General features: G+C 30.7%; 1 protein-coding gene across 3 annotated transcripts in view; it reads right to left on the bottom strand.

The window, feature by feature from the left end:
• Nucleotides 1–20,625, bottom strand: part of Sgsh (N-sulfoglucosamine sulfohydrolase) — a 35,811-nt gene extending 15,186 nt beyond the window's left edge. Inside the window, exons 1-5 of one of the 3 annotated variants that reach the window (XM_075357075.1) lie at nt 20,225–20,625; nt 19,267–19,396; nt 13,600–13,736; nt 10,870–11,020; nt 8,726–8,964 (exon numbers count right to left, since the gene is read on the bottom strand). In XM_075357075.1, coding sequence (XP_075213190.1) covers nt 8,726–8,964; nt 10,870–11,020; nt 13,600–13,736; nt 19,267–19,376 — 637 coding nt within the window. In that variant the 5' untranslated portion in view covers nt 19,377–19,396; nt 20,225–20,625. Of the gene's footprint in view, nt 1–8,725; nt 8,965–10,869; nt 11,021–13,599; nt 13,737–19,266; nt 19,397–19,498; nt 19,807–19,987; nt 20,196–20,224 lie in introns of those variants that run through there. The other 2 variants (XM_075357073.1, XM_075357072.1) reach the window with 2 other exon arrangements.
• Nucleotides 20,626–24,441: the final 3,816 nt, after the last annotated feature.

The following is a 24,441-nucleotide window of genomic DNA, read 5'->3' as shown; positions in this document are numbered from 1 at the left end:
ATTAAAATACATAAGAGCAAAATAGGTTTTAACAATAAAATAAAAATTATCTACATTTTAAAATGTTTTATCTTCAACTTGTTAGAAGTCAAGTCCTATGCAGTGTAGTATAGTACACATATCATATAACATATACATATGTTTCTGTAAAATCTGTGGATGGTTATTTTGCAAAGCTTTGTAATTAAATATACTTGAAACTACAGTACAAATTATTCAGTTAATGAACAACATATTTTCCTTATAGATTAAAATTTTAACTTGGACAGAAGAAAATAAGTATGTAATATTTTTTTACTATTACAACCTTCTCACAAAAAAAAAATTGTCACCAAAACTTCTTTAGCAACTCCTTTTCCTTTCATAAGAAAGATTTTAAACTTTTTTTTTTTTTTTTTTTTTGTCTTCAGTCATTTGACTGGTTTGATGCAGCTCTCCAAGATTCCCTATCTAGTGCTAGTCGTTTCATTTCAGTATACCCTCTACATCCTACATCCCCAACAATTTGTTTTACATACTCCAAACGTGGCCTGCCTACACAATTTTTCCCTTCTACCTGTCCTTCCAATATTAAAGCGACTATTCCAGGATGCCTTAGTATGTGGCCTATAAGTCTGTCTCTTCTTTTAACTATATTCTTCCAAATGCTTCTTTCTTCATCTATTTGCCGCAATACCTCTTCATTTGTCACTTTATCCACCCATCTGATTTTTAACATTCTCCTATAGCACCACATTTCAAAAGCTTCTAATCTTTTCTTCTCAGATACTCCGATTGTCCAAGTTTCACTTCCATATAAAGCGACACTCCAAACATACACTTTCAAAAATCTTTTCCTGACATTTAAATTCATTTTTGATGTAAACAAATTATATTTCTTACTGAAGGCTCGTTTAGCTTGTGCTATTCGGCATTTTATATCGCTCCTGCTTCGTCCATCTTTAGTAATTTTACTTCCCAAATAACAAAATTCTTCTACCTCCATAATCTTTTCTCCTCCTATTTTCACATTCAGCGGTCCATCTTTGTTATTTCTACTACATTTCATTACTTTTGTTTTGTTCTTGTTTATTTTCATGCGATAGTTCTTGCGTAGGACTTCATCTATGCCATTCATTGTTTCTTCTAAATCCTTTTTACTCTCGGCTAGAATTACTATATCATCAGCAAATCGTAGCATCTTTATCTTTTCACCTTGTACTGTTACTCCGAATCTAAATTGTTCTTTAATATCATTAACTGCTAGTTCCATGTAAAGATTAAAAAGTAACGGAGATAGGGAACATCCTTGTCGGACTCCCTTTCTTATTAGGGCTTCTTTCTTATGTTCTTCAATTGTTATTGTTGCTGTTTGGTTCCTGTACATGTTAGCAATTGTTCTTCTATCTCTGTATTTGAACCCTAATTTTTTTAAAATGCTGAACATTTTATTCCAATCTACGTTATCGAAAGCCTTTTCTAGGTCTATAAACGCCAAGTATGTTGGTTTGTTTTTCTTTAATCTTCCTTCTACTATTAATCTGAGGCCTAAAATTGCTTCCCTTGTCCCTATACTTTTCCTGAAACCAAATTGGTCTTCTCCTAACACTTCTTCCACTCTCCTCTCAATTCTTCTGTATAAAATTCTAGTTAAGATTTTTGATGCATGACTAGTTAAACTAATTGTTCTGTATTCTTCCCATTTATCTGCCCCTGCTTTCTTTGGTATCATAACTATAACACTTTTTTTGAAGTCTGACGGAAATTCCCCTTTTTCATAAATATTACACACCAGTTTGTATAATCTATCAATCGCTTCCTCACCTGCACTGCGCAGTAATTCTACAGGTATTCCGTCTATTCCAGGAGCCTTTCTGCCATTTAAATCTTTTAATGCTCTCTTAAATTCAGATCTCAGTATTGTTTCTCCCATTTCATCCTCCTCAACTTCCTCTTCTTCCTCTATAACACCATTTTCTAATTCATTTCCTCCGTATAACTCTTCAATATATTCCACCCATCTATCGACTTTACCTTTCGTATTATATATTGGTGTACCATCTTTGTTTAACACATTATTAGATTTTAATTTATGTACCCCAAAATTTTCCTTAACTTTCCTGTATGCTCCGTCAATTTTACCAATGTTCATTTCTCTTTCCACTTCTGAACACTTTTCTTTAATCCACTCTTCTTTCGCCAGTTTGCATTTCCTATTTATAGCATTTCTTAATTGCCGATAGTTCCTTTTACTTTCTTCATCATTAGCATTCTTATATTTTCTACGTTCATCCATCAGCTGCAATATATCGTCTGAAACCCAAGGTTTTCTACCAGTTCTCTTTATTCCGCCTAAGTTTGCTTCAGCTGATTTAAGAATTTCCTTTTTAACATTCTCCCATTCTTCTTCTACATTTTCTACCATATCTTTTTTACTCAGACCTCTTGCGATGTCCTCCTCAAAAATCTTCTTTACCTCCTCTTCCTCAAGCTTCTCTAAATTCCACCGATTCATCTGACAACTTTTCTTCAGGTTTTTAAACCCCAATCTACATTTCATTATCACCAAATTATGGTCGCTATCAATGTCTGCTCCAGGGTAAGTTTTGCAGTCAACGAGTTGATTTCTAAATCTTTGCTTAACCATGATATAATCTATCTGATACCTTCCAGTATCGCCTGGCTTTTTCCAAGTGTATATTCTTCTATTATGATTTTTAAATTGGGTGTTGGCAATTACTAAATTATACTTCGTGCAAAATTCTATAAGTCGGTCCCCTCTTTCATTCCTTTTGCCCAGCCCATATTCACCCACTATATTTCCTTCCTTGCCTTTTCCAATGCTTGCATTCCAATCTCCAACTATTATTAAATTTTCATCTCCCTTTACGTGTTTAATTGCTTCATCAATCTCTTCGTATACACACTCTACCTCATCATCATCATGGGCGCTTGTAGGCATATAAACGTTAACAATCGTTGTCGGTTTAGGTTTTGATTTTATCCTTATTACAAGAAAATGTGGCTCTCTGCATTTTCACATAGCAACAATGGAGGCGCCTTCCTTGATTTTAAACAAATTTATTATTTGTTTAAAATTCTGTAAATGAAAACCATGACTTTTTACAAACCTTCAACGACCCATAATCATAAATCATCATATAAAATTTCATAAAAACTGGTTAATACAGTCTAAAAACATCAAAAAGGAAAACTGATGAAAAAAAATTGGTTTATTACGTAAAAAGTTCCTGAATTCTAAGTCAAAATGATAACCCACCAGGTTGGTCTAGTGGTTAACGCGTCTTCCCAAATCAGCTGATTTGGAAAGTCGAGAGTTACAGCGTTCAAAGTAAAGCCAGTTGTTTTTACATGGATTTGAATACTAGATCGTGGATACCGGTGTTCTTTGGTGATTGGGTTTCAATTAATCATACATCTCAGGAATAGTCGAACTGAGAATGTACAAGACTACACTTCATTTACACTCATACATATCATCCTCATTCATCTTCTGAAGAATTATCTAAACGGTAGTTACCGGAGGCTAAACAGGAAAATGAAAGGTGAAAGTCAAAATGATATACAAAGTTAAAGTGATATTTAAAGTTAAAGTAATGTAATAGAATTACTTAATACAAGAATGTAACTCAAGTCCACAAACAATAAAAAATTAATAAAGGTTTATTACCTCCACCCCTCTGTGAGGATATGAATAAGACCAAATCACAAAAATATATGAATGACCTTAAATTATGCAAAAAAGATTTAGCAAAGTTTTGAGTAAAATTTTGAGGCAGAGCATGTAAGTTCCATATCCCCCTGCACTTGGGCCAATTGTGATCATAATTAAATGGCATCAATGCACCATACAAAGAAATCATTGTGGTAAATTTTATCCAAACTAGTCCATCCAGACTGGAGATATCAAGCAAAAAACAGGTCAATTTACATAAAACTTTCTACAATTTTTCACTGCTATGTGTTTTTTGGTTAAAGGAGGCGTCACAGAATATCACGATCTGCAAATATTGATTCAAATAGCATTCTTCCCTTACCTAATATACTACTGTTAAGTTTACACAGTCTGAACTACAAAAGGGAAAGTAAAAAATTAACCAAGATTTTTTTAAACTTCTCATAATAAACTGATAGATTCCTGAAAGAGGAATAAACTGATTCCTGAAAGAGGGCAACAGCTCTTTCAGTAGTTGTTAAGGGCATAGGTCAGGAGGACTTAAACGGTCGTATCAGCATCACTCTATTTTCTGAGTACTGCACAGCTGAAAGCAATGGAAAACTACAACTGCTTTTTTTCAAAGAAAATGTAACTCTCTGTAGTAACAAAGATAGAAACGCTTTCCTTGGTAAAATATTCCAGAGGTAAACTAGTCCTCTGTTCGGATCTCCAGCTGGGGACTAATAAGGAAGGAGTCACCAGAAAATTAAAAAATAGCATTCTATGAGCGAGGAATGTGAGAAGTCTAAAAAAGGTTAGTAGGTTAGAAAATTTAAAGAGGGAAATGGATAGATTAAATGTAGATGTAGTAGGAATTAGCGAGGTTCGGTGGGAAGAGAAAAACGACTTTTGGTCAGGTGATTTTAGAATAATTAACACAACTTCAAATAAAGGGCAGGCAGGAGTAGGTTTTGTAATGAACAAGAAGATAGGGAAGAGAGTAGAGTATTTCAAAATGCATAGCAACAGAACCATTGTAATAAGGATAAAATCAAAATCTAAGCTAACAACAATTGTTAACGTCCATATGCCTACAATTGCCCATGATGATTATGATGAGGTAGAGTGTGTATACATTGAAGCAATTAAACAGAAAAGGGGATGAAAATTTAATAATAGTTGCAGATTCGAATGCAAAAATTGGAAAAGGCAAGGAAGGAAATATTGTGGGTGAATATGGGCTGGGCAAAAGAAATGAAAGAGGGGACTGACTTATAGTGTTTTGCACAAAGTATAATTTATTAATTGCCAACACCCAGTTTAAAAATCATAATAGAAGAATATACACATGAAAAAAGCCAGGTGATACTGCAAGGTATCAGATAGATTATATCATGGTTAGGCAAAGATTTAGAAATCAACTCGTCAACTGCAAAATTTACCCTGGAGCAGGCATTGATAGCAACCATAATTTAGTGTTAATGAAATGTAGATTGGGGTTTAAAAACCTGAAGAAAAGGTCTCAGATGAATCAGTGGAATTTAGAGAAGCTTGAGGAAGAGGATGTAAAGAACATTTTTGAGGACATCGCAAGAGGTCTGAGTAAAAATGATAAGGTAGAAAATGTTGAAGAAGAATGGGAGAATGTTAAAAAGGAAATTCTTCTATCAGCAAAAGTGAGCTTAGGTGGAACAAAGAGAACTAGTAGAAAACCTTGGATATCAGAGGATATATTGCAGCTGATGGATTAACGTAGAAAATATAAGAACTCTAATGATGAAATAAGTAAAAGGAACTATCAACAGTTAAGAAATACTATAAACAGGAAGTGCAAACTAGCGAAAGTAGAGTGGATTAAAGAAAAGTGTTCAGAAGTGGAAAAAGAAGTGATCATTGATAAAATAGATGGAGCATAGAGGAAAGTTAAGGAAACTTTTGTGGTACATAAATTAAAATATAATAACGTGTTAAACAAAGATGGTAAACCAATTTAAAATTAGAAAGGAAAGGTTAGGTGAGTGGAATATATTGAAGAGTTATACAGAGGAAATGAATTAGAAAATGGTGTTATAGAGGAAGAAGAGGATGAACATAACTGAGATCTGAATTTAAGAGAGCATTAAAAGATTTGAATTGCAGAAAGGCTCCTGGAATAGACAGAATACCTATAGAATTACTGTGCAGTACAGGTGAGGAAGCAATAGATAGATTATACAAACTGGTATGTAATATTTACAAAAAAGGGGAAGTTCCATCAGACTTCAAAAAGAGTGTTATAGTCATGATACCAAAGAAAGCCGGAGCAGATAAATGAAAACAATACAGAACAATTAGCTTAACTACTCATGCATCAAAAATCTTAACTAGAATTCTGTACAGAAGAATTGGGAGGAGAGTGGAAGAAGTGTTAGGAGAAGACCAATTTGGTTTCAGGAAAAGTATAGGGACAAGGGAAGCAATTTTAGGCCTCAGATTAGTAGTAGAAGGAAGATAAAAGAAAAACAAACCAACATACGTGGCATTTATAGACTTAGAATAGGCATTGATAACGTTGACTGGAATAAAATGTTCAGAATTTTAAAAAATTTAGGGTTCATAGAACAATTGCTAACATTTACAGGAACAGAACTGCAACAGTAGTAATCGAAGAACATAAGAAAGAAACCGTAATATAAAAGGGAGTCAAGGGAGACAAATATGTTCCCTTTCCCCGTAACTTTTTAATCTTTACATAGAACTAGCACTTAATGATGTTAAAGAACAATTTAGATCTGGAGTAACAGTGCAAGGTGAAAAGATAAAGATGCTATGATTTGCTGATGATATAGTAATTCTAGCTGAGAGTAAAAAGGATTTACAAGAAACAATGAACAGCATGGATGAAGTCCTACGCAAGAACTACTGCATGAAAATAAGCAAGAGCAAAACGAAAGTAATGAAATGTAATAGAAATAATGAAGATGGACCACTGAATGTGGAAGAGAAAATATTATGGAGGTAGAAGAATTTTGAATACCGAAATGAAACGATTGACACTAGATATTGAAAAAAAATTAATACATAAAAAATAAACTGAAGGTAATAAAAAAAATGTTAAGCCTATAAACAACAGTAAACCAGAATATAATTTTGACTAAAAGAACAAAATGATCATTAAAAATCTTAACATTTATACAACTGACAATATGTTGAAAAAATATATATATTTGATTAATCTAAACATAATGTACATTTTAAAATTATCTATGTATATAATATTCGGTTATGCTTTTAGTTGCATATAAAATCATAACAAATAAACTTTGTATAGAATCATACCAAAACTTAATCATAAGAAAAATCTATAACTTTTACACTCATGAATTTTGCAACAGTAATAATATGATTTTATTTTTCTGAATCACCTTCACAGTGATTATTCTAGTGAAATCTCATTACCCTAGATGACAGAAAGGACAAGCAGCAAAACAAGGGAAAACAGTTCATTGTCATAAGCATAGTCTGAAAAAAATAAGGAAAATACAGATATAAAGTTCAAGAGCAAAGTTTAGAAGTAGAGGCTTTACAACTAATTCAAATGCCAAAGGCAAACAGAGAAAGTCTATTTTTGGCTGTTGAAAAGGTCACACATGTTTTGGTATGTCAGCAATTTTTAGCTTGTGGATAAAATGGAATAAAGAATATGCATTAGATTTTGCTTTAAGAATGGAATAAAATGCAGCACCGCATTGGAAATGTTGAATGTTGCTTTTGGCGATTTTTCTATGAATAAAACAAGCGATTACAAGTGGTATAAACATTTCCAAGAGGGCCATGAAGACATTTAAGATGATGAGTGCCCTGGACATCCTAGCACATCAACAGATGACAACATCGAAAAAGTGAAGAAAATGATTATGGATAATCGCCAAATCACTATCAGAGTGCCAATAACGATTACTACTTGGAAGTTCTATGCTGTTTGTATAAAGCAATCTGAAGAAATGCCCAGATTTGTGATGAAACAATTCATTGCAATTGCACCTGCTCTCAATTAACTGCTAGTTCATGAATTTTTGGCCAAAAGCAACACCTTTATGATGCCTCAGCCTCCATATTCACTGGACATGACCCCCTGTGACTTCTTTCTATTCCTCAAACTGAAAAGAACCATAAAAGATGACATTTTGCCCACTATGAAGAGAATAAAGACAGGATAACTGAATGAGCTAAACACCACACCAGAAATTGCATTCCAGAGGTGCTTCAAAGATTGAAAAAGGTGCTAGCACAAATGTAATTTATCTAAAAAGGATTACTTTGAAGGCGAAAAAATCAATATTGATGAATAAATAAATATTTAAAAAAAAATTAATTCCACATATTTTTTTTTATTAAACCTCGTATATTAACTAAGATCCTAAAATTATTTATTTGTACATTTCCTACTGTGTTTTATTTAAAATTGTTTTCATTAACTTCACAGATCAGATCATTTAGCCTCCTTAGGGAGGCACAACTCTGTTATAATATGCAGAGGTGGTCACATCTCAATAAATCTGATTTAAAGAAAGATGAAGTATAAAAGATAGTTTCCCACAGGAAATACAAATATATAATTTCACAGCCTTTGCTCTATAGATTACACAAGAGTCTCTTATAAGTGTGTCAAGCTAATTTTTACATAAAACCTTACACTTAGCTTACATTCTAATTGTAAGCTGAATGTAATTTATAAAATAATAAATTCTTTTAAAATTAGAGACTGACTGCACAACTTACATAATTACTAATCCCTTAATAATAACTAATTACTTCATAAACTTAATAACTTGATTATGTAAAGCAAACTCACTGAAAGTGGATTTTTACCTGATACAATATTTCGATTTCAACAACTAAAATAAGGTACAAGTTAAAAAGTTAGTTAAAAACATAACAGTTAAAACATTTATTTCAGTAAAATTAAATGAATTCATTATTTAATAATTAAAAATTTCAGATATAATTCATATGAAAAATTGTTTAATTATGAAAAGTGTTAGTAATGATAGGGAATTTATTTTTTTTGTAATGTTAACTTTTAACCTTGGTCCAGACGGGATATTGATGTGTATTGAGCAGCAACATCAACCCTAGCACTAGGAGTGTCCTGAACAAAGTAAGGTAACTGAACCTGATCTGGCTCATAGATTATAGGTGTCCAATCTGGTATCCTTCCCATGTCTGGTTCACCACTACCAAATCGTTCACAGAATATGCCATACTTTGGATGCGTATGTGCACACCGATGCGGATCATGAAAGCCAACATACAAAAAAAATGGCCTAAAAAAGAGCAAATTTTACCAAAATAAATCAAATTTCATGATATCATATCAAGTTCATATTATACCATATCTAGGTTAGTAGTGTATGTGATTACAATAAAATAATTATAAGCAGGTGCAAACAATTACCTGGAATGTTAATAATTTCAGTGCCTGTAATGTTATAGATGCTGGAATTCTACTAAATCAGTTTGTTTATTTAAATGATTTTTTTTCATTTATCATGTCTTATTAATTATTAGCCCTTTATGCCTAAAAACAAAGCATTATGTATTTTCACTTCTTTAAAAATGTTTAATATTCGTTAATATTTCTGACTTTGCTTTACAAAGCATTATTTATTAGAAAATAAAATTACAAAGAAAAAAATTATTGTTCATGACACATGCATTTAGGTGTAGTACTGTAAAATAAAATTTCACAGGAAGAAAAAGGAGCTTTTTACTTGGATTAAGAAAATAAAATCAGGAAAATGGTTAACAGTGATAAAAGTGACTAAACTCATGGACAGGATATGAAAGAATAGTTGACATGAGAGGATGAATCAATATGAAACCAGGTATAAATATAGATAAATTAGTATATTGCTTTCATCACAAAAGATTTGGATTCAAATTCTGGTTGGGGTAAATTTTTTTACATGCTGTGAAATTCATTCAGCATACATGCTGTCATCATTCTTATACAACTATAATTAGGTGTAGAATATAACTGTAGGTGTAGATATAATTATAATTAGGCAAAGAATTAGAAGAAATATATAAAGCTTTATGTATGTAGGTGTTAAAGCTCTATGGAGGCATAAAGCTTTATGCAGGTGTTAGGCTGTAGTTTCTACTGAAAAATCAAGAAATACTGCATCTATATTCAGTAATTCTTCAAGATTGGTGAAAGTAAATTATTATGACAACAGATGAAAGCTGAAAGATGTTTAAAATACACTGTTAAAACATTTTGAAGAATACCATGAGGTAAGACTGGCTTTCTGTAACAGATGTATTGAGCAACATCTAATAGTACATATTCAAGACTTCAATTATTAGCTGATTATTGACAAATTTACAGTACCAAACATTAGGTTGGATTTCCTTTTAAATGGGCCAAATTTTTTACATCTCATTTTGAAATGATGATTTTTCATATTTTTTTTTTTAATATGATATTTTATAACTTCAATTGTTACAATAACTCTGCTTGATAACTTAAGAAATTTAGTTAGAAGCAATACTTTTTAGTCTTCATATGAAATAATTTTAATTACGTAATGTTGACATGACTTAATAATTTCTAAAGACAACAATTATATTTTCAAATTTTTTCTTAACTCTTCATTTAGATTTTTAATATAAATATTACATTGATTCAAGTGTATTAATAATTATCATTGAAAAATATTGTAAATCTTGCATTCTCTCTCTGAATCTATATTACTGAAATTTACCCCAGCTCAGCTTCCTACGACTATTACTGACATTATAGTAATTAACTCTCAAACAAATGCTTACAATATATGATTATTTAAACGAACATTGTTTTTTTTCTTTATTATCATAGTATTTTTTTTTTTAAAGACAGTGATTACTTATGAGCTTATATAACTGAAATTCTGTGCACTTTGAGGAAGGGGTAGGACTCCAGTTATCACCAGCCCTTCTGCTTGACAGACTAAAAGATCTATACATGTTAAATTTTTAATAGTACCGGTACATCAGTTTTGTCTCCAATCAAACATTCATTATCACTTTCTACTTATAACAACTCCCCAGAAAGTGTAACATAATTAAATGTATACCATTAGTATGTAGTAGCCTTGACTAAATGAAACTGCTCTAGAGATCTCAAAGAATTTCAGATTCATATGAATCACTTGCTCACTACGTTTACAGATTTATATATGACTTACTGTGATTTATTTTGAGAAAGAAAATCTCTGACCAATAATTTAATACGGGTTATGTTACGCCCAACTTGTAGAATGCTATTATTTTCTTCTGTTTCTTCATAATCAAATTTGTAAGCTTGTTTTGGTCCAACATGTTTTTTACCAATAATTCCTGAAATAAAATAAATTAGTTTCTTAAAACACTGTTTTTATTGAGAAAAATCTTAGAATGTCAGTTTCCAAGATCTTGCAGAAAAAATTCAGACCCTTAACAGGATCAAACCTAATACTTTCATATTAGCAATTAAGATCCTTGTTAGTTAAAAATAATCACTGATATACAATCATGCAAATCAAACCTTATTTAAAAATAATTTATAGAAAAAATTATCTAAGTTGTATGAAAGAAGGAACTTATCAATTGATAAAGCATATCTATTATTTATTATTGCAGTTATGTGTAACATATTTATGAAATTACTGGTTGTCCAAGAATTATCCGAAGAACTTTGATGCCTTATTAGAAAAAAAGTAGTAGTCTTATTAGTAAATCGTTAAACATTCTTTAACAGATAACTCATAAAGTTTCTCTTGGCAAATACTAGATAGCACTGTGATTACATATATAACTGCGTACATCAGTTGCCATGAATCCACAGATGAAAGCACATTTGAAACAAAATCAGACACACAAGTTCAATGATATTTTTAGAACTCGCTATAACTTAGAGCCACCTTTAGAAAAAGTATTCGTTCTGAGTATGATAAATTTAAAGAAACTAACAGTGCTGAACATAAGATGAGTGCAGGCAGGCCTAGAACATCAGAAGAAAAAATGGGATCATTCATCAGTCTTTTGTTCACAGCCCTGGGAAGTTAACTCAGAGTGCAGCATGCAATTTAAATCTTCCATGACCGATTGCTTCAATATTTTGAAAAAACAATTAAAATTGTGTCCTTATAAATTACAAAAATTGCAAAACATTACACTAAAAGATCACATGGCTAGAAAGGAATTGTAAATGATTGTTATCTTAAAAAAGTTATGTTCTCAGACGAGGCTATATTTTATGTGTGGTGGGATATAAGCACCATCCTGATGAATGATATCTTTTTATAGACAACTGAAAGCATAGTTTGAAAGAACTGCTTCTTCTTGTTGGGAATAATATCCCATAAACCCACTTTGTACATGCAGCTCACATGAAAGTATGAAACTTGTGTTGGATATGATTCAGTACGGGAAACATTTGTGGCATAACTGTGGAGATCTAAAAGTGACAGCACTGTTACATAGGTTCCAACTTGGATATACTAAATTTTGCTGCTTCTTGTGTGAATGGGACACAATCGTTATGTTAAACAACAGTGGACAAAAAGAGGAACACTGACTGTAGGAGAAAAGAATGTTGTGAGTCCAGCACCTGAAAAAGTTTATTTACAGCAATTTCATTCATCCCATCAGAAAAAAGTTATTGTTTGTGTATGTGAAAAGTATTTATATATATAAATATATATCTTCAAGGACGGTGAGTGTGTGTATATATATATATATGTGTGTGTGTGTGTGTGCATGCATATATATATATATAGTTTTCTAAAATCAATCCTTTTGGAAATCATATTCCTCTGTACAACACAAATTATATTAATCCAATCAACTCAAGTACAGAATTAATAAAATAGGATGACACCTACCTTATTCCGTACTCCCTACTCCCATAGTCCCTCACATCATCAGTTGCTCTATATAATTTTTCAAATTATTCGTTCTAAATTACACATTAAATTAAGATTAAAAACCCTATACTAAACATGAGACTTAAAATTAAAAATTGTTAAAAGATCCTTTTCCAATTAAATCAAATAGAAATAAAACTAAGATTTTTTAAATTCAAAAATTTTTAAATTGTAAATTAAAATTAAAAATTGCATATGTATAAAAAATATGAACTCATTAATAAAATTAAATTAAAAGTCAAAATTAAAATCAATAATAAAAACAAAATAGAAATCATTATAGACTAGCTAGCCAAAGTTATGTGACTGTATGTGTGACAGTTACATAACTTTGGCTAGCTAGTCTACATTGATTTCTATTTTGTTTTTATTATTGATTTTAATTTTGACTTTTAATTTAATTTTATTAATGAGTTCATATTTTTTATACATATGCAATTTTTAATTTTAATTTACAATTTAAAAAATTTTAGTATTATTTCTATTTTGATTTAATTGGAAAAGGATCTTTTAACAATTTAAAATTTTAAATCTCATATTTAGTACAGGGTTTTTAATTTTAATTTAATGTGCAATTTGGAATGAAGGATTTAAAAAATTATATGGAGCAACTGATGACGCAAGGGACTTGTGAAGCACTCTTGCTTAGATTATGGAATAAGGTAGGTGTCATCCTTTTTTATTAATTTTGTACTTAGGTTGATCAAATTAATACAATATGTGTATATATAGTTGGTAAGATATATGACATTGTGGGGTAATTGGTGAAATATGATTTGAATGTTAACACAATGTTAAATTAAGTCTTCAGTTATAAATATTAAATCCAAATACCTATTATTAATAAAAATAATTATTATATAATTGTAATTTCTCTAAAATCAATTTATATATATAGAGTAATGTTATTTTTTGCAAGCAAAAATTAAATATAAGTATGCTCATATAAAACAAATTTTTTTTTTTTATTATTACAAATAACAATATTTTAAAAAATAAATAAAAAAGTACCTGTTCTTATTGTATGTTTTGATAAAATATTTGGAAGACTGTTTATTCCATCAAATGAATTAAAATGATGAATACCATTATGCAAGCCATACATTCCATTTTGATGATTTGGTAAGCCAGTCAATATGGCTGAACGGCTGAACAATAATTCATACACAAGTATGATAACATCAACACAAACTAACAAATAATTAAATAAATAAGTATTTTATTTATATGTAGTACAATTATACATTATATATGTTACATATTGACTGATGGTATCAAGTGTGTTAGTCTAAAATAAAAAGGAGGAGCTATGATATGGTCCTGAGAGGGGCAAGGAAAATAGATTGAAAATCTAACAGATACTCAAATTCTTTTAGTTAAAGTATTTTATACAGATTTGACTACTTGAACCTGGATGCTTGTGTTCTTTGGTGGTTGGGTTTCAATTAACCACACATCTCAGGAATGATTGAACTGAGATTGTACAAGACTAGACTTCATTTACACTCATACATATCATTCTCATTCATCCTCTAAAGTAATTCCCCGAGGGTAAACAGGAAAAAGAAAAGAAAACAAAAGTAAAACTGTCTAAACAAAAACTGTCTAACAAAAGTAAAACTGTCTAAAACACTGGCATATGTAGTTTTCACTTTTTTTATTGTATCTTTATATTTATTATTATTTTTATTGTAAATTTCTTTTACTTTTAAACATTTTTTACATTTATGTTTTCCTTTACTAATTTCTCTGTATCTAAAATTAATTAATTGTTTAAATCAAAATGCACAACTATTTTTTTTCAATAACTGCTCTTTCTTTATGGTAGTATGTGTTAAATTTTCTGCATTTTTCTGTGTTTCATTTAAATACATTTCTCATTTTCTAACAGAATTTTTACTGGACTAAAATCAATCTTCTTTTTGCTGTTTAACCTCAAGAAGTTAATAGAATGATTTAATTAAATTATATGATAGTTTTTTTGTTTTTTATAAGAATGACTGCTGTGTAATATTTCTTAGATTAAAATTATTTGTGCTTTATTTTCATGTTTTATTTCCTATTAAAGAAATAAGATTAGCTTGTAAGATCGATGTATGTCTTACTCGTCACTTTCATTGTGTTTTACGAAAGGTTATTGTGCGTATTATGTTTGTCTTGAGCATTCACAATGTTTTGTTGGTACGAGTGAGTTCATAAGGAGGCTTGCGCATCCTGAAGTTATGCCTTCTGAAAATTCCAGGGTACACAGGTTTTACTGGCTAAAACTACCCCCAAATGGGGGGTAGTTTTAGCCAGTAGTCTGCTGATGGTGGTTGGATAAGATCACCAGTGGGAGGAGTCCAACACTTCGCGTGTAATGCATTTCCACCTCCCTCCACAAAAAAAAAAAGTTTAAAATGATTAGTTTAAAAATATATATATATTTGATGCTAATTTTTTCTGTTTTAAGCCTTCAGAAGGCAGGTTAATATCAGATCTAAAAAAAAAAAAATCATATAAATCTATGTAAATACTATTCAATAACTGAGAAAATGTTAAAATCAGTGTTTAAAATCACAAATTAAAAAAGAAATCCTTATGGTTAATAATACTAATTAAAAATGTATGGCGTTACAAATAAAGAATCCACAGGAAACATGTAAAATAATAAAAAGCAATATCAAGCGATTTATCAATTTTAATGTTAACTGATCAGAAATATGTATTGACTGTGTTGTCTCATAATCTTGAAACATATTTAAAATATTTTCAATCCCAGTGAAAGTATCTTCCTAGTCATTACACTGAATCACACTCCAAAGTTTGGTATTTGTGATACTTTTATGTATTTGTTTTATCTATAATTTTTGTATTTGTGATTTTATTATTATCTTTCTCTTTTGCTGTTTGGCCTTCAGAACCACGTAAGGTATTACTTCAGAGGATGAATGATTATGATATGTATGAATATAAATGAAGTGTAGTCTTGCACAGTCTCAGGTCGACTAATCCTGCGATGTGTAGTTAATTGAAACCCAACCACCAAAGAACACCGGTATCCACAATCTAGTATTCAAATTTGTATAAAGTAACTGCCTTTACTAGGATTTGAATTTAAGAACTCTCGACTTCAAAATCAGCTGATTTGCAATGACGAGTTCACCACTACACCAACCCGGTGGGTTTTTATTATACTGGGTGGCTGAAAAGTAACCCCCTCTAAATTTTTTTATAATTGATAACTGGATGCAGTTAGTGACATCATTACTGGAAAATGAATTATACATTTAATTCCTCTGCTAGAACGCTCTCCTCATTGTCATTACTATCTTCAGTGTAATTGTTACTATTATCACTGTCACTAATTCAAGAGACAATGGAAGATTCTGTCAGAGAATTTATTAACGATTCTTGTCTCCAATATTCACCTTTAATTTTTTTAACCTTTTACAGTAAGGTTTCCATTGTTGTCACCCATCGAATTAATTTTATCTTCACACATTTCTGCACTTCAGACATCTTAAATGTTGTGTTGTTGCTCGCAACATTTGTTTTACCTCTGCTCATACTACCTCAATTGTATTTAAATCAGGATGTTATGATGGAAGCCGCAGAACTTATGCCCACTTCTTTCCAAAAATTTGTAAAATTGGTATCATTTTCTGTTAATTTTGTTAAACTTAATTAGTTCATACAATTGTGGTTTAAGCATTTGACAGAGAAAAATGGAATACGATGTTTCTGCTGCCAAACAGTAATGTCTTGTTTCTTGCTTGATGACACTGAAAGTTTTTCAAAAAGGGTATTGTGATAAGAGAGATTGACAATAACTACTACACACTGAGGAAGAAGGTTAGGAACTAATCTTTCTTCAGCCCATTTCAAATAATTTTTAGTATTCATGCTATCATGGTAATCGCCACTTTTAGATGTGGCTGTCCAAGTTAACATTGCGTTTGGAATAAAGCCCATTTCACCTCCGGCTTTAATTATAATTAAGCGTTCACATTTATTTATTGGAAAATGAAGTCCTGTACCACTATCATCAGCCTATTATTTTGCTGTAGAATGAGATGATAAAACATAGGATTCATCTATGTATACAATCGCTCGGTTACATTTTCTAAAATCACTGATTTCCTGCAAATATGAAATCATTTTCTGCATAATATCATGTTTTTCAATTAAAATTTTCCTTTTGTTTTCTGTTTTGTGCCACTTAAAACTTAATTTCAAAATTCTTCTTAAACTAGTTCACTGCCGTTAAAACTAATTTTAATTTTCAATTCTTTATAGAGTTTGTAAACTGTTGGCAGCTTCCCTATCTTTGAGTAAAATTCATTCACAGTTCACCTAACCATACCTTTATCAAAATCATCTAACTGGTATAGAACATTTCTTTTTCAGGGTGATGAATGAACAGTCTGGTCCCTCGAATCAAAAAAGTTCTATATTTTTCTTTTCTTAGGCTTTGAACCAAGTCCTAGAAATGCCACAGGCAGCTGCAATTCTCTCTTCGCATTTCTGTATAGCAATTAAACGCTTGACATTTTTTAATTTTCCTACAGCTAAAGACTCTTTCTTCATAAAATCATAATGTTATTTACAATTTTGTGTGCCCGTCTTCAAAGTTTTTACCTTTTACAACAGCCTTAAATTCAGCCATAACTATTCACTCATTAATGAACTACTTTAAAACGCTTGAACTGTAAACTACTATAAAAACATTTTACAAAATATCATATTGTACATTAATTGACTATGTAAAAAAATGCATGATACACGCCAAAAGAACTGTACCAAGAGTCAGATCCACAGAACTGAACTTTATATACATGGAAAAACAAAAGAGAAACAAAAATAAAATAAAACTAATTGCTTAGTATTTGAAACATGATGTCGTCACTTTCATAATACTGTAACCACAAAAAAAGACATTGCTTTGTAAACAACAGATGCATCATGGTGTGCCAATGTTTCCGAGAACAATGGTATAGCAGTGACATGCGGGCTGATCATACAAGCTCACCATTACTTGGTGGCTACTATAAACATATATGTGTATATAATACTAATCTTACTACCATGAATAGATATCAAAGGTTAAAATTAACAGAGCATATGAGAATTATGTGATTGCCTTTCACATAGGCAATCACATCCAGAATAAGCTTTAAAATGATATAGGAGTTTTTCAAATTGTTTCAGTGATTCTTGAGATTACCCTGGACAAACAAACTTTGCCTTTATAAAACTACACATGTTGCAACATTCACAGTAGCTTTTCATTGTAAAACTTAATCCTTGTCATTTAATATAACAAAATTAAACAAAGTAACAACAATCACAGTTGTTAGTCAATTATTTTGGATCAAAAGAAATGCAATTCAGATCATACTTTTAACATTTTACCTTTAACTTCATAACAGAAGTTAAGAGTAATTTCCTCTAACCTGAATGCATGTACTTACTCATTTAAACACATTTGCAACCACTTTTTCTCATTTCTGAAATTTAATTTAGTACTATTATTAGTTTTTATTTTCTCAAATGTATGATAATCGTTTTAAACCCTTTTTAACAAACATTCTTTTAAAGTATGTAGAAGATGTCCTATAACTAACAGTTTCTCAAAACATATCTTATCAGTCCATATAGTACAAAGATGCAAGTTTCTAACACATTTTATATTGCCTAATTCAGACATCCTAGTCAACCAATTACACTGAAAAACTAAACTCAATAATAAAACCTGGCACATTTTATTAGCTAAACACAAACTTTTATAAGATACAGCCAAAATAAAAAAAACAAACTAGTGAAAAAAATACAAATTGCTTACACATCAACAAACGTTCATACAAAATTGCTAATATTTTTACAAATGGAAAGTTACTTTTACTTTCAAAACTACAAATAAACATAATAATCATACAGTAAATACCAACAAAAAACAAACAGATATACACAGCAACTCAGAAATACACTAATTAAACTACAGTGCCTGCACTAAGGACTAGACAGGCATCTTACAGAAAATTAAATTAAAATATAACTTATCTCATAGAAACAACACACCTAGACGGGGCTATGAGTATAAATTTTACACATGGCACATAAAATACAAACATCTCAACCCACTTAAACATGAAATTTAAAGAGATTAAATTCCAGAAAACTATTAAACACAACATTATATATATATATATATATATTTTACTAGATAGCTTACAAAAGGGTTTTATAACCTTTCTAGGGCAAGTGTTAGTAAAACAGTAAATTTCATAATCCACTGAAGAAGATGCCACTAATCTAACTTATGGCACATCCAAAAAAAAAATATATATTAATTTTCAGCAAATAATTTTTAACTCTTCAAAGGCAATCTTTACCTCAGTGAAAATTATGGCATAAAATCCTAAATAAGTCACAGATAAAACTCATAGATGAAATAATGAGGCTATTACTTTTCTATCATACTAAAGCATGGTAATAATTAACATAAAAAAGCAATGAACTGTTAATTTAATGCCATTAGATTAAGCCATGACAATAACTTAAGTATGAAAAAGCTCTCTATGAGACATCATATTTCAAATATTTAAATGATGTCTCTATGAGACATCATTAAACAAATATTTTAGTGGAAAAATATTTTTTATGAATAAAATTTTTTTTTACGGAAGCTTCACTCACCTAGGGGAGCAGCTGCTTACAGATGTATAGGCATTATTGAAAATAAGGCTCTTTTTACCCAAAGCATCCAAATTTGGGGTTTGACAAATCTTGTTCAAATACGTTCCCATTTCAAAACCCGCATCATCCGCTTGAAAAAGACAGATAAACGTGACAATTTATTTATTTAGCATGATATAAAATTGCATAGTTAAAAACTATAAAAAAAATATTTTTTAACTATATTTCTTACCGACTATTAATAAAGCATTTCGTACTTTTGAAAAATCAATCATCGAAATTGCATTTGTTTGAGTACTTACAACTTGCCACACAACAAAATAAAGAAAATGTAAGATCATATTAACAAAAATGAAATCGCTCCTACTCGCAATAACTCAACTATGTTATTCTACATCAAATATATCGTGATCTGTATTTAGGAAATAGGATTAAACCAACAAAAATAAGTTTCTTATCAAAACCAACGTAAAAACAGTACTCAACAAAAACATAACCAAACTCACAACCCCTCGTCAAGAACACCACTAATGGATGTGAAATTCAAAGTAGGGAGGGAGTTTGTTACTATGAACTAGTACGTTTTTAATCCCAACTAGATAATATTCTTCACATGTGAGATTAAAAACGAACGAATGAACGTTTGCCTACTACACAGCAGGCGAAGTAAATAAATAATACATAAGTTTTAGAAGGAAATCATTTTTCATTTTAAAATTACCTTATTAAGAAAAGACTTTCCTTAATTCTGAGAAAGGGTAGTCTTTTGCTAATTCTTATAATTACTGTCTCAAGTATAAATATGTAATTAAAGAACTATCTTAATCAATATAAGAAATTGTTTTTAAGAATTCCTTAAAAAAGTGGTAACCAGACCAGATACGTCCTCGCAAACATGTTACAACTTCCTTGGAACAATTATCTCGGAACGGAACGAAAAATGATGACCGGAGCTGACCTTAGGAGATTGGCGCGTAGTGATTCGTTCTCCCTGCGTAATTCCCCTTCAGTCCTTTCGGTGCTAAAGCCTTCCGGTCTAGCAGGAATGCGCCTTTTGGAGGTCCTAGTGTTTGGAGGAAGCAATGCCCATCCTTTGCCGAAGGTAGACGTATATACTGACGGTTCACGGTGACATAGTCGTTAAGAGGTAATCATTAAAAGTCGCACTTCCGATGTGAACATAGCCAGACCGTTGTCTTTTTGCGTTATAACTATACCCGTATTTGTAACTTTTACTTTTTTTAAAAAATAAATCAGTAATAATTTATTTTACTTATCTTCGTTATTCCAATACTTATATCGAAGACCTTAGTCACATCTAGGAAAACGGCGCGGTCACTGTTTTCCTATTCAGGCCTATGAAAAGGTTGTCCACCGGTCGTACCAGTTGAAGGTCGTCAAGTGGCCGGCCCTCTCTGAAACCAAGTTGTTCAGGCCGCTCCCTATCGCCGAAGTCGCTCGAGAAAAAAAGTTTAAAGATTAAAGTTATAAGCTTACCCAGGATGGCCGTAGGACTTTATATTTTTTTACTTCAACTATTTTTATTAACCCGGCTTCTGTTACAACACAGCCCCGTAAAAAAATCAATTCATTCTGAGAAATTAATTATGGCGAGAAGAAAACCGTAGCCTAACAAATGCTGTTGTTTTTTTTTTCAGCTTTTTCTAAGGTAAGTATTGTGCCTTAAAGACATTCCTTTGGAAAAGATGGATTGTAGAAACAAAATAATCCACTTGACTGTTAACGATATTTGAATTCCAACATCAGTCGAAGCGAGTTAATTGGATGTAATGTTGAGTGAACAAATTACATTATTTGTATACATACTGTTTTTGTGTTTAAAAAAAGCTTGTGTGTACTATGTACGCGCGTAAGAAGTTATACTTCTTTGGCGTGAATAAAAGAAGAATATTTTACGCATACAAACAAATTTGAACAGAGTCAAACGATCGATAGACGACATTAAATACCATGAATAAAAGTTTGAATAAATAACACTTAAATTAAATAATATTTATTTTATACAGTTTAAAAAGTATTGAAGTATTCGTTGTCGTATAAAACAAACTAATATATTTCATCTAAATATTATTCATCTAAAAAATATAATTTTACTCATAAGAAATAATACTTATATAAATTATAACCTCAAATTTTGATACACAATTTTCTCAAAAAAAAAATTCACAAAAATATACGCTGCAATATAAATAAAGTTTTATGAATATGAACAACAATATTCATAGTTTAAAATATCCCTCTTCAACAATCCGTTCATACAAATACATATATATGAATATATATTTATTACGACTCTATATCTGTTATGTTTAAAACACGTGCTAATCACTTATTGCATTGAACGACTGACTAAATTAGACACTACACGCATGTGCGTGCAAACAGATCCTCCTGGGTCTACGCAAATCTTCTTGGTATGTTATATCGGCGCGCGTAACTTCCGTACCTTGCTGAAAATACACTCTGATCAGTTTCTCAAGCGCCAAAAAAAGTATAACTTCAAAAATGGCAAAATTTACTGTACAATGGAACAAAAAAGTTTAAATTTTCATACCGTCCTTATAAAATTATTTCTACTTACAAATTATTGTTTCTAATAACGAATATAAAAAAAAAACTCATGTTCTTCTAATATAATAATTATGATGTTTCAAACCAGAAAACCGGTGTAAAAGTTACGGTTCACGAAACGTGATGTTAATAAACAAAGCTTGTTGTCACAGATTCATATAAGATACATGTTAATGAATATGAGTACTTTTATGTTATCCCCCCCCCAATTTTTTAAATATTTTTCATTATGAATCGTTCGGAAAATGCTTAAAATATGATATTCACTTCATTATGGGATGGAGAAATTATTTTTTATATTTGTGGGAATCATAGAAAAGACCCCGTCATTTTTTAGAAATACGGATTACTGTATAGTTTCGATTCGGAATGTTACAACATCGATTACTTATAGCAGTTTTATCAATTAGTCCACATCATCTCGTCTCAAGTGACATTCGTTTCTCTTGTTATATATTTGATACGAAAGAAAAAGCGATCCGGTTTCTTCAAGACAGAAGAATCATTCATAAGACCAGTAGAATATGTAAAATGAAACACGAAATATCTATGAAAATTTACGCAAAAAATGATCGTTGGGTATGTAAAAAACGAAAGAGCCGTGAAAAAAACCGATCAGAAAGGGAACTTGGTTGGAAGGTAACAAATTGTCGTTCGAGAGGACTATTTTATTCACTTATGCTTGGTCTCAGGAATACGCTATCACCCGTTTGCTGAACGTGAATTTGAGATGAGCTGTGATGCCATTAGAGACTGGAAGTTTGTGCCGATAACAATCTGCGTGAAGTTTTGCCGATTCCTTATTGAAAAATTCTCGCAAAATAGATGGTGAAGGAAAAACGGTGAAAATCGATGAATCGTATTTTTCGAGAAGAAAATATAATCGTAGAAGGTTGTATCCTTACCAGTGGGTTTTCGGAGCAATTTGTCGCGAAGATAATGAGTACTTTTTGTATGCAGTGCCAAATCGGAAAAAAGAGACGCTATTAAATATAATTACCGTATGCATTGAAAAAGGCACTACAATAATGTCGGATAATTGGAAGTCATACGATGATACATCGAAAGTAGAAGGTATGAACTTTAAACATTTCACTGTGGATCATAGCCGGAATTTCGTCGAGCCGGATCTAGTGCTCATACCCAACGGATTGAAAGCCTTTGGAGAAACGCGAAGAAACGCAACAAACGTGAATCAGGTACTCACCGTACTATGACTGATTCATATTTGTGTGAATTCATTAGGCGTCGATGATACCGGGATGAGAACTATTTCGACCAAATTTTGAAAGAGATGTTTCATTCTATTTATTGAGTTGTTTCTGAAAATGAATTATTTGCGTAGGTTTTATACTAGTTACTAAAATTTTGTTTTCTTATTTCTTTTGTATTGAGATTAATAAAGAATGTTTATATTTTGTGTTGGGTCTTTCAGTAACTATTGCAATTATATATTATTTAAATAATCAAAATATTACTGTTAATTAGTCAAGGTTAGCGAGCAAAGGGAGCGTAGGTTAAGTTTGGTTAATTGTATTTATAAAATAAATAAATTATTAGAAAAATGGTAATATAAATGGTTATATCGGATTATTGAGTTATTTCTCCAACCTGGTTATTATTATCAATATTTCCTGCTACTTTGAGTTATTTCCAGGTGAAAACCTTGCAAACTTTTGGGGGAGAAAGGAAAAAGTATCTGTTTTTCTGATCGAAAGTTGATTTCTACAATTAAAAATTCGTTTTTCCACCGAAATTGACATTGATAATTAATTTTCATGCAAATATGAGTGAATTGGATAAAAAAAATTGGGGGGAATCACAGAAAAGACCCTGAATATGATTTAATGCACTCCCACACTTCTTTCGCATGTATATAGTACTCAACGTTTAACTGCTGCATATTCGTCACAACGTGAGTGAGTTTCATGGATGTTACCTCAATCAGCTCATTGACTGAGGTGTACCTTCTTATCAATCGCTAGACGCACACACAAGGCTCTTTAATTTCCTTATTCAAGTTTTACGGCCTAAGCCATTTTCTATTTAATGTTATTTAAAAAAATTTAATTTACTTATAAAATACATTTATTTTACTTATCTACGTTATTTAAATGCCTTAAAGATATTGGCTTTTTACAATATTGCTGATTAAAGTTGAGAGATAATCATGTATGTGATGGATGTAAATTAATTAGGAAAAAAAACAGAATTAAAATGTGGATTATTTTACTTTTTTTTATTTAATTTTTTTGCTGGATTGATTGTTCAATAGCGTATTCTTCAAATTAATATAAGAAAAGTTCATAAAAACATACTCCGAAAACGTTCGTTTTTCATCCAAAAAATAAAATCTAGTTTTACGTAGAAATATATGCCACAAATATGGATTGATACACTTTTAAAATATGTTGAACACTTCTAAACCAATTTCCCTACGAAATAACTATAGATATTCTAACAAATGATTTAGGAAAACTTACATTACAAAATTCATTTGATGGCCATGTTAGAATTAAATCATTAATTTAAAATTATCTCGAAAAAGAGGATACCATTAATAAGTACATTTTTAGAAATGTA

This window comes from Lycorma delicatula, chromosome 2 (assembly GCF_047948215.1).
Source record: "Lycorma delicatula isolate Av1 chromosome 2, ASM4794821v1, whole genome shotgun sequence".
Taxonomy (NCBI): Eukaryota; Metazoa; Arthropoda; class Insecta; order Hemiptera; family Fulgoridae; genus Lycorma; species Lycorma delicatula.
This window is presented reverse-complemented; position numbering and strand designations above follow the sequence as displayed.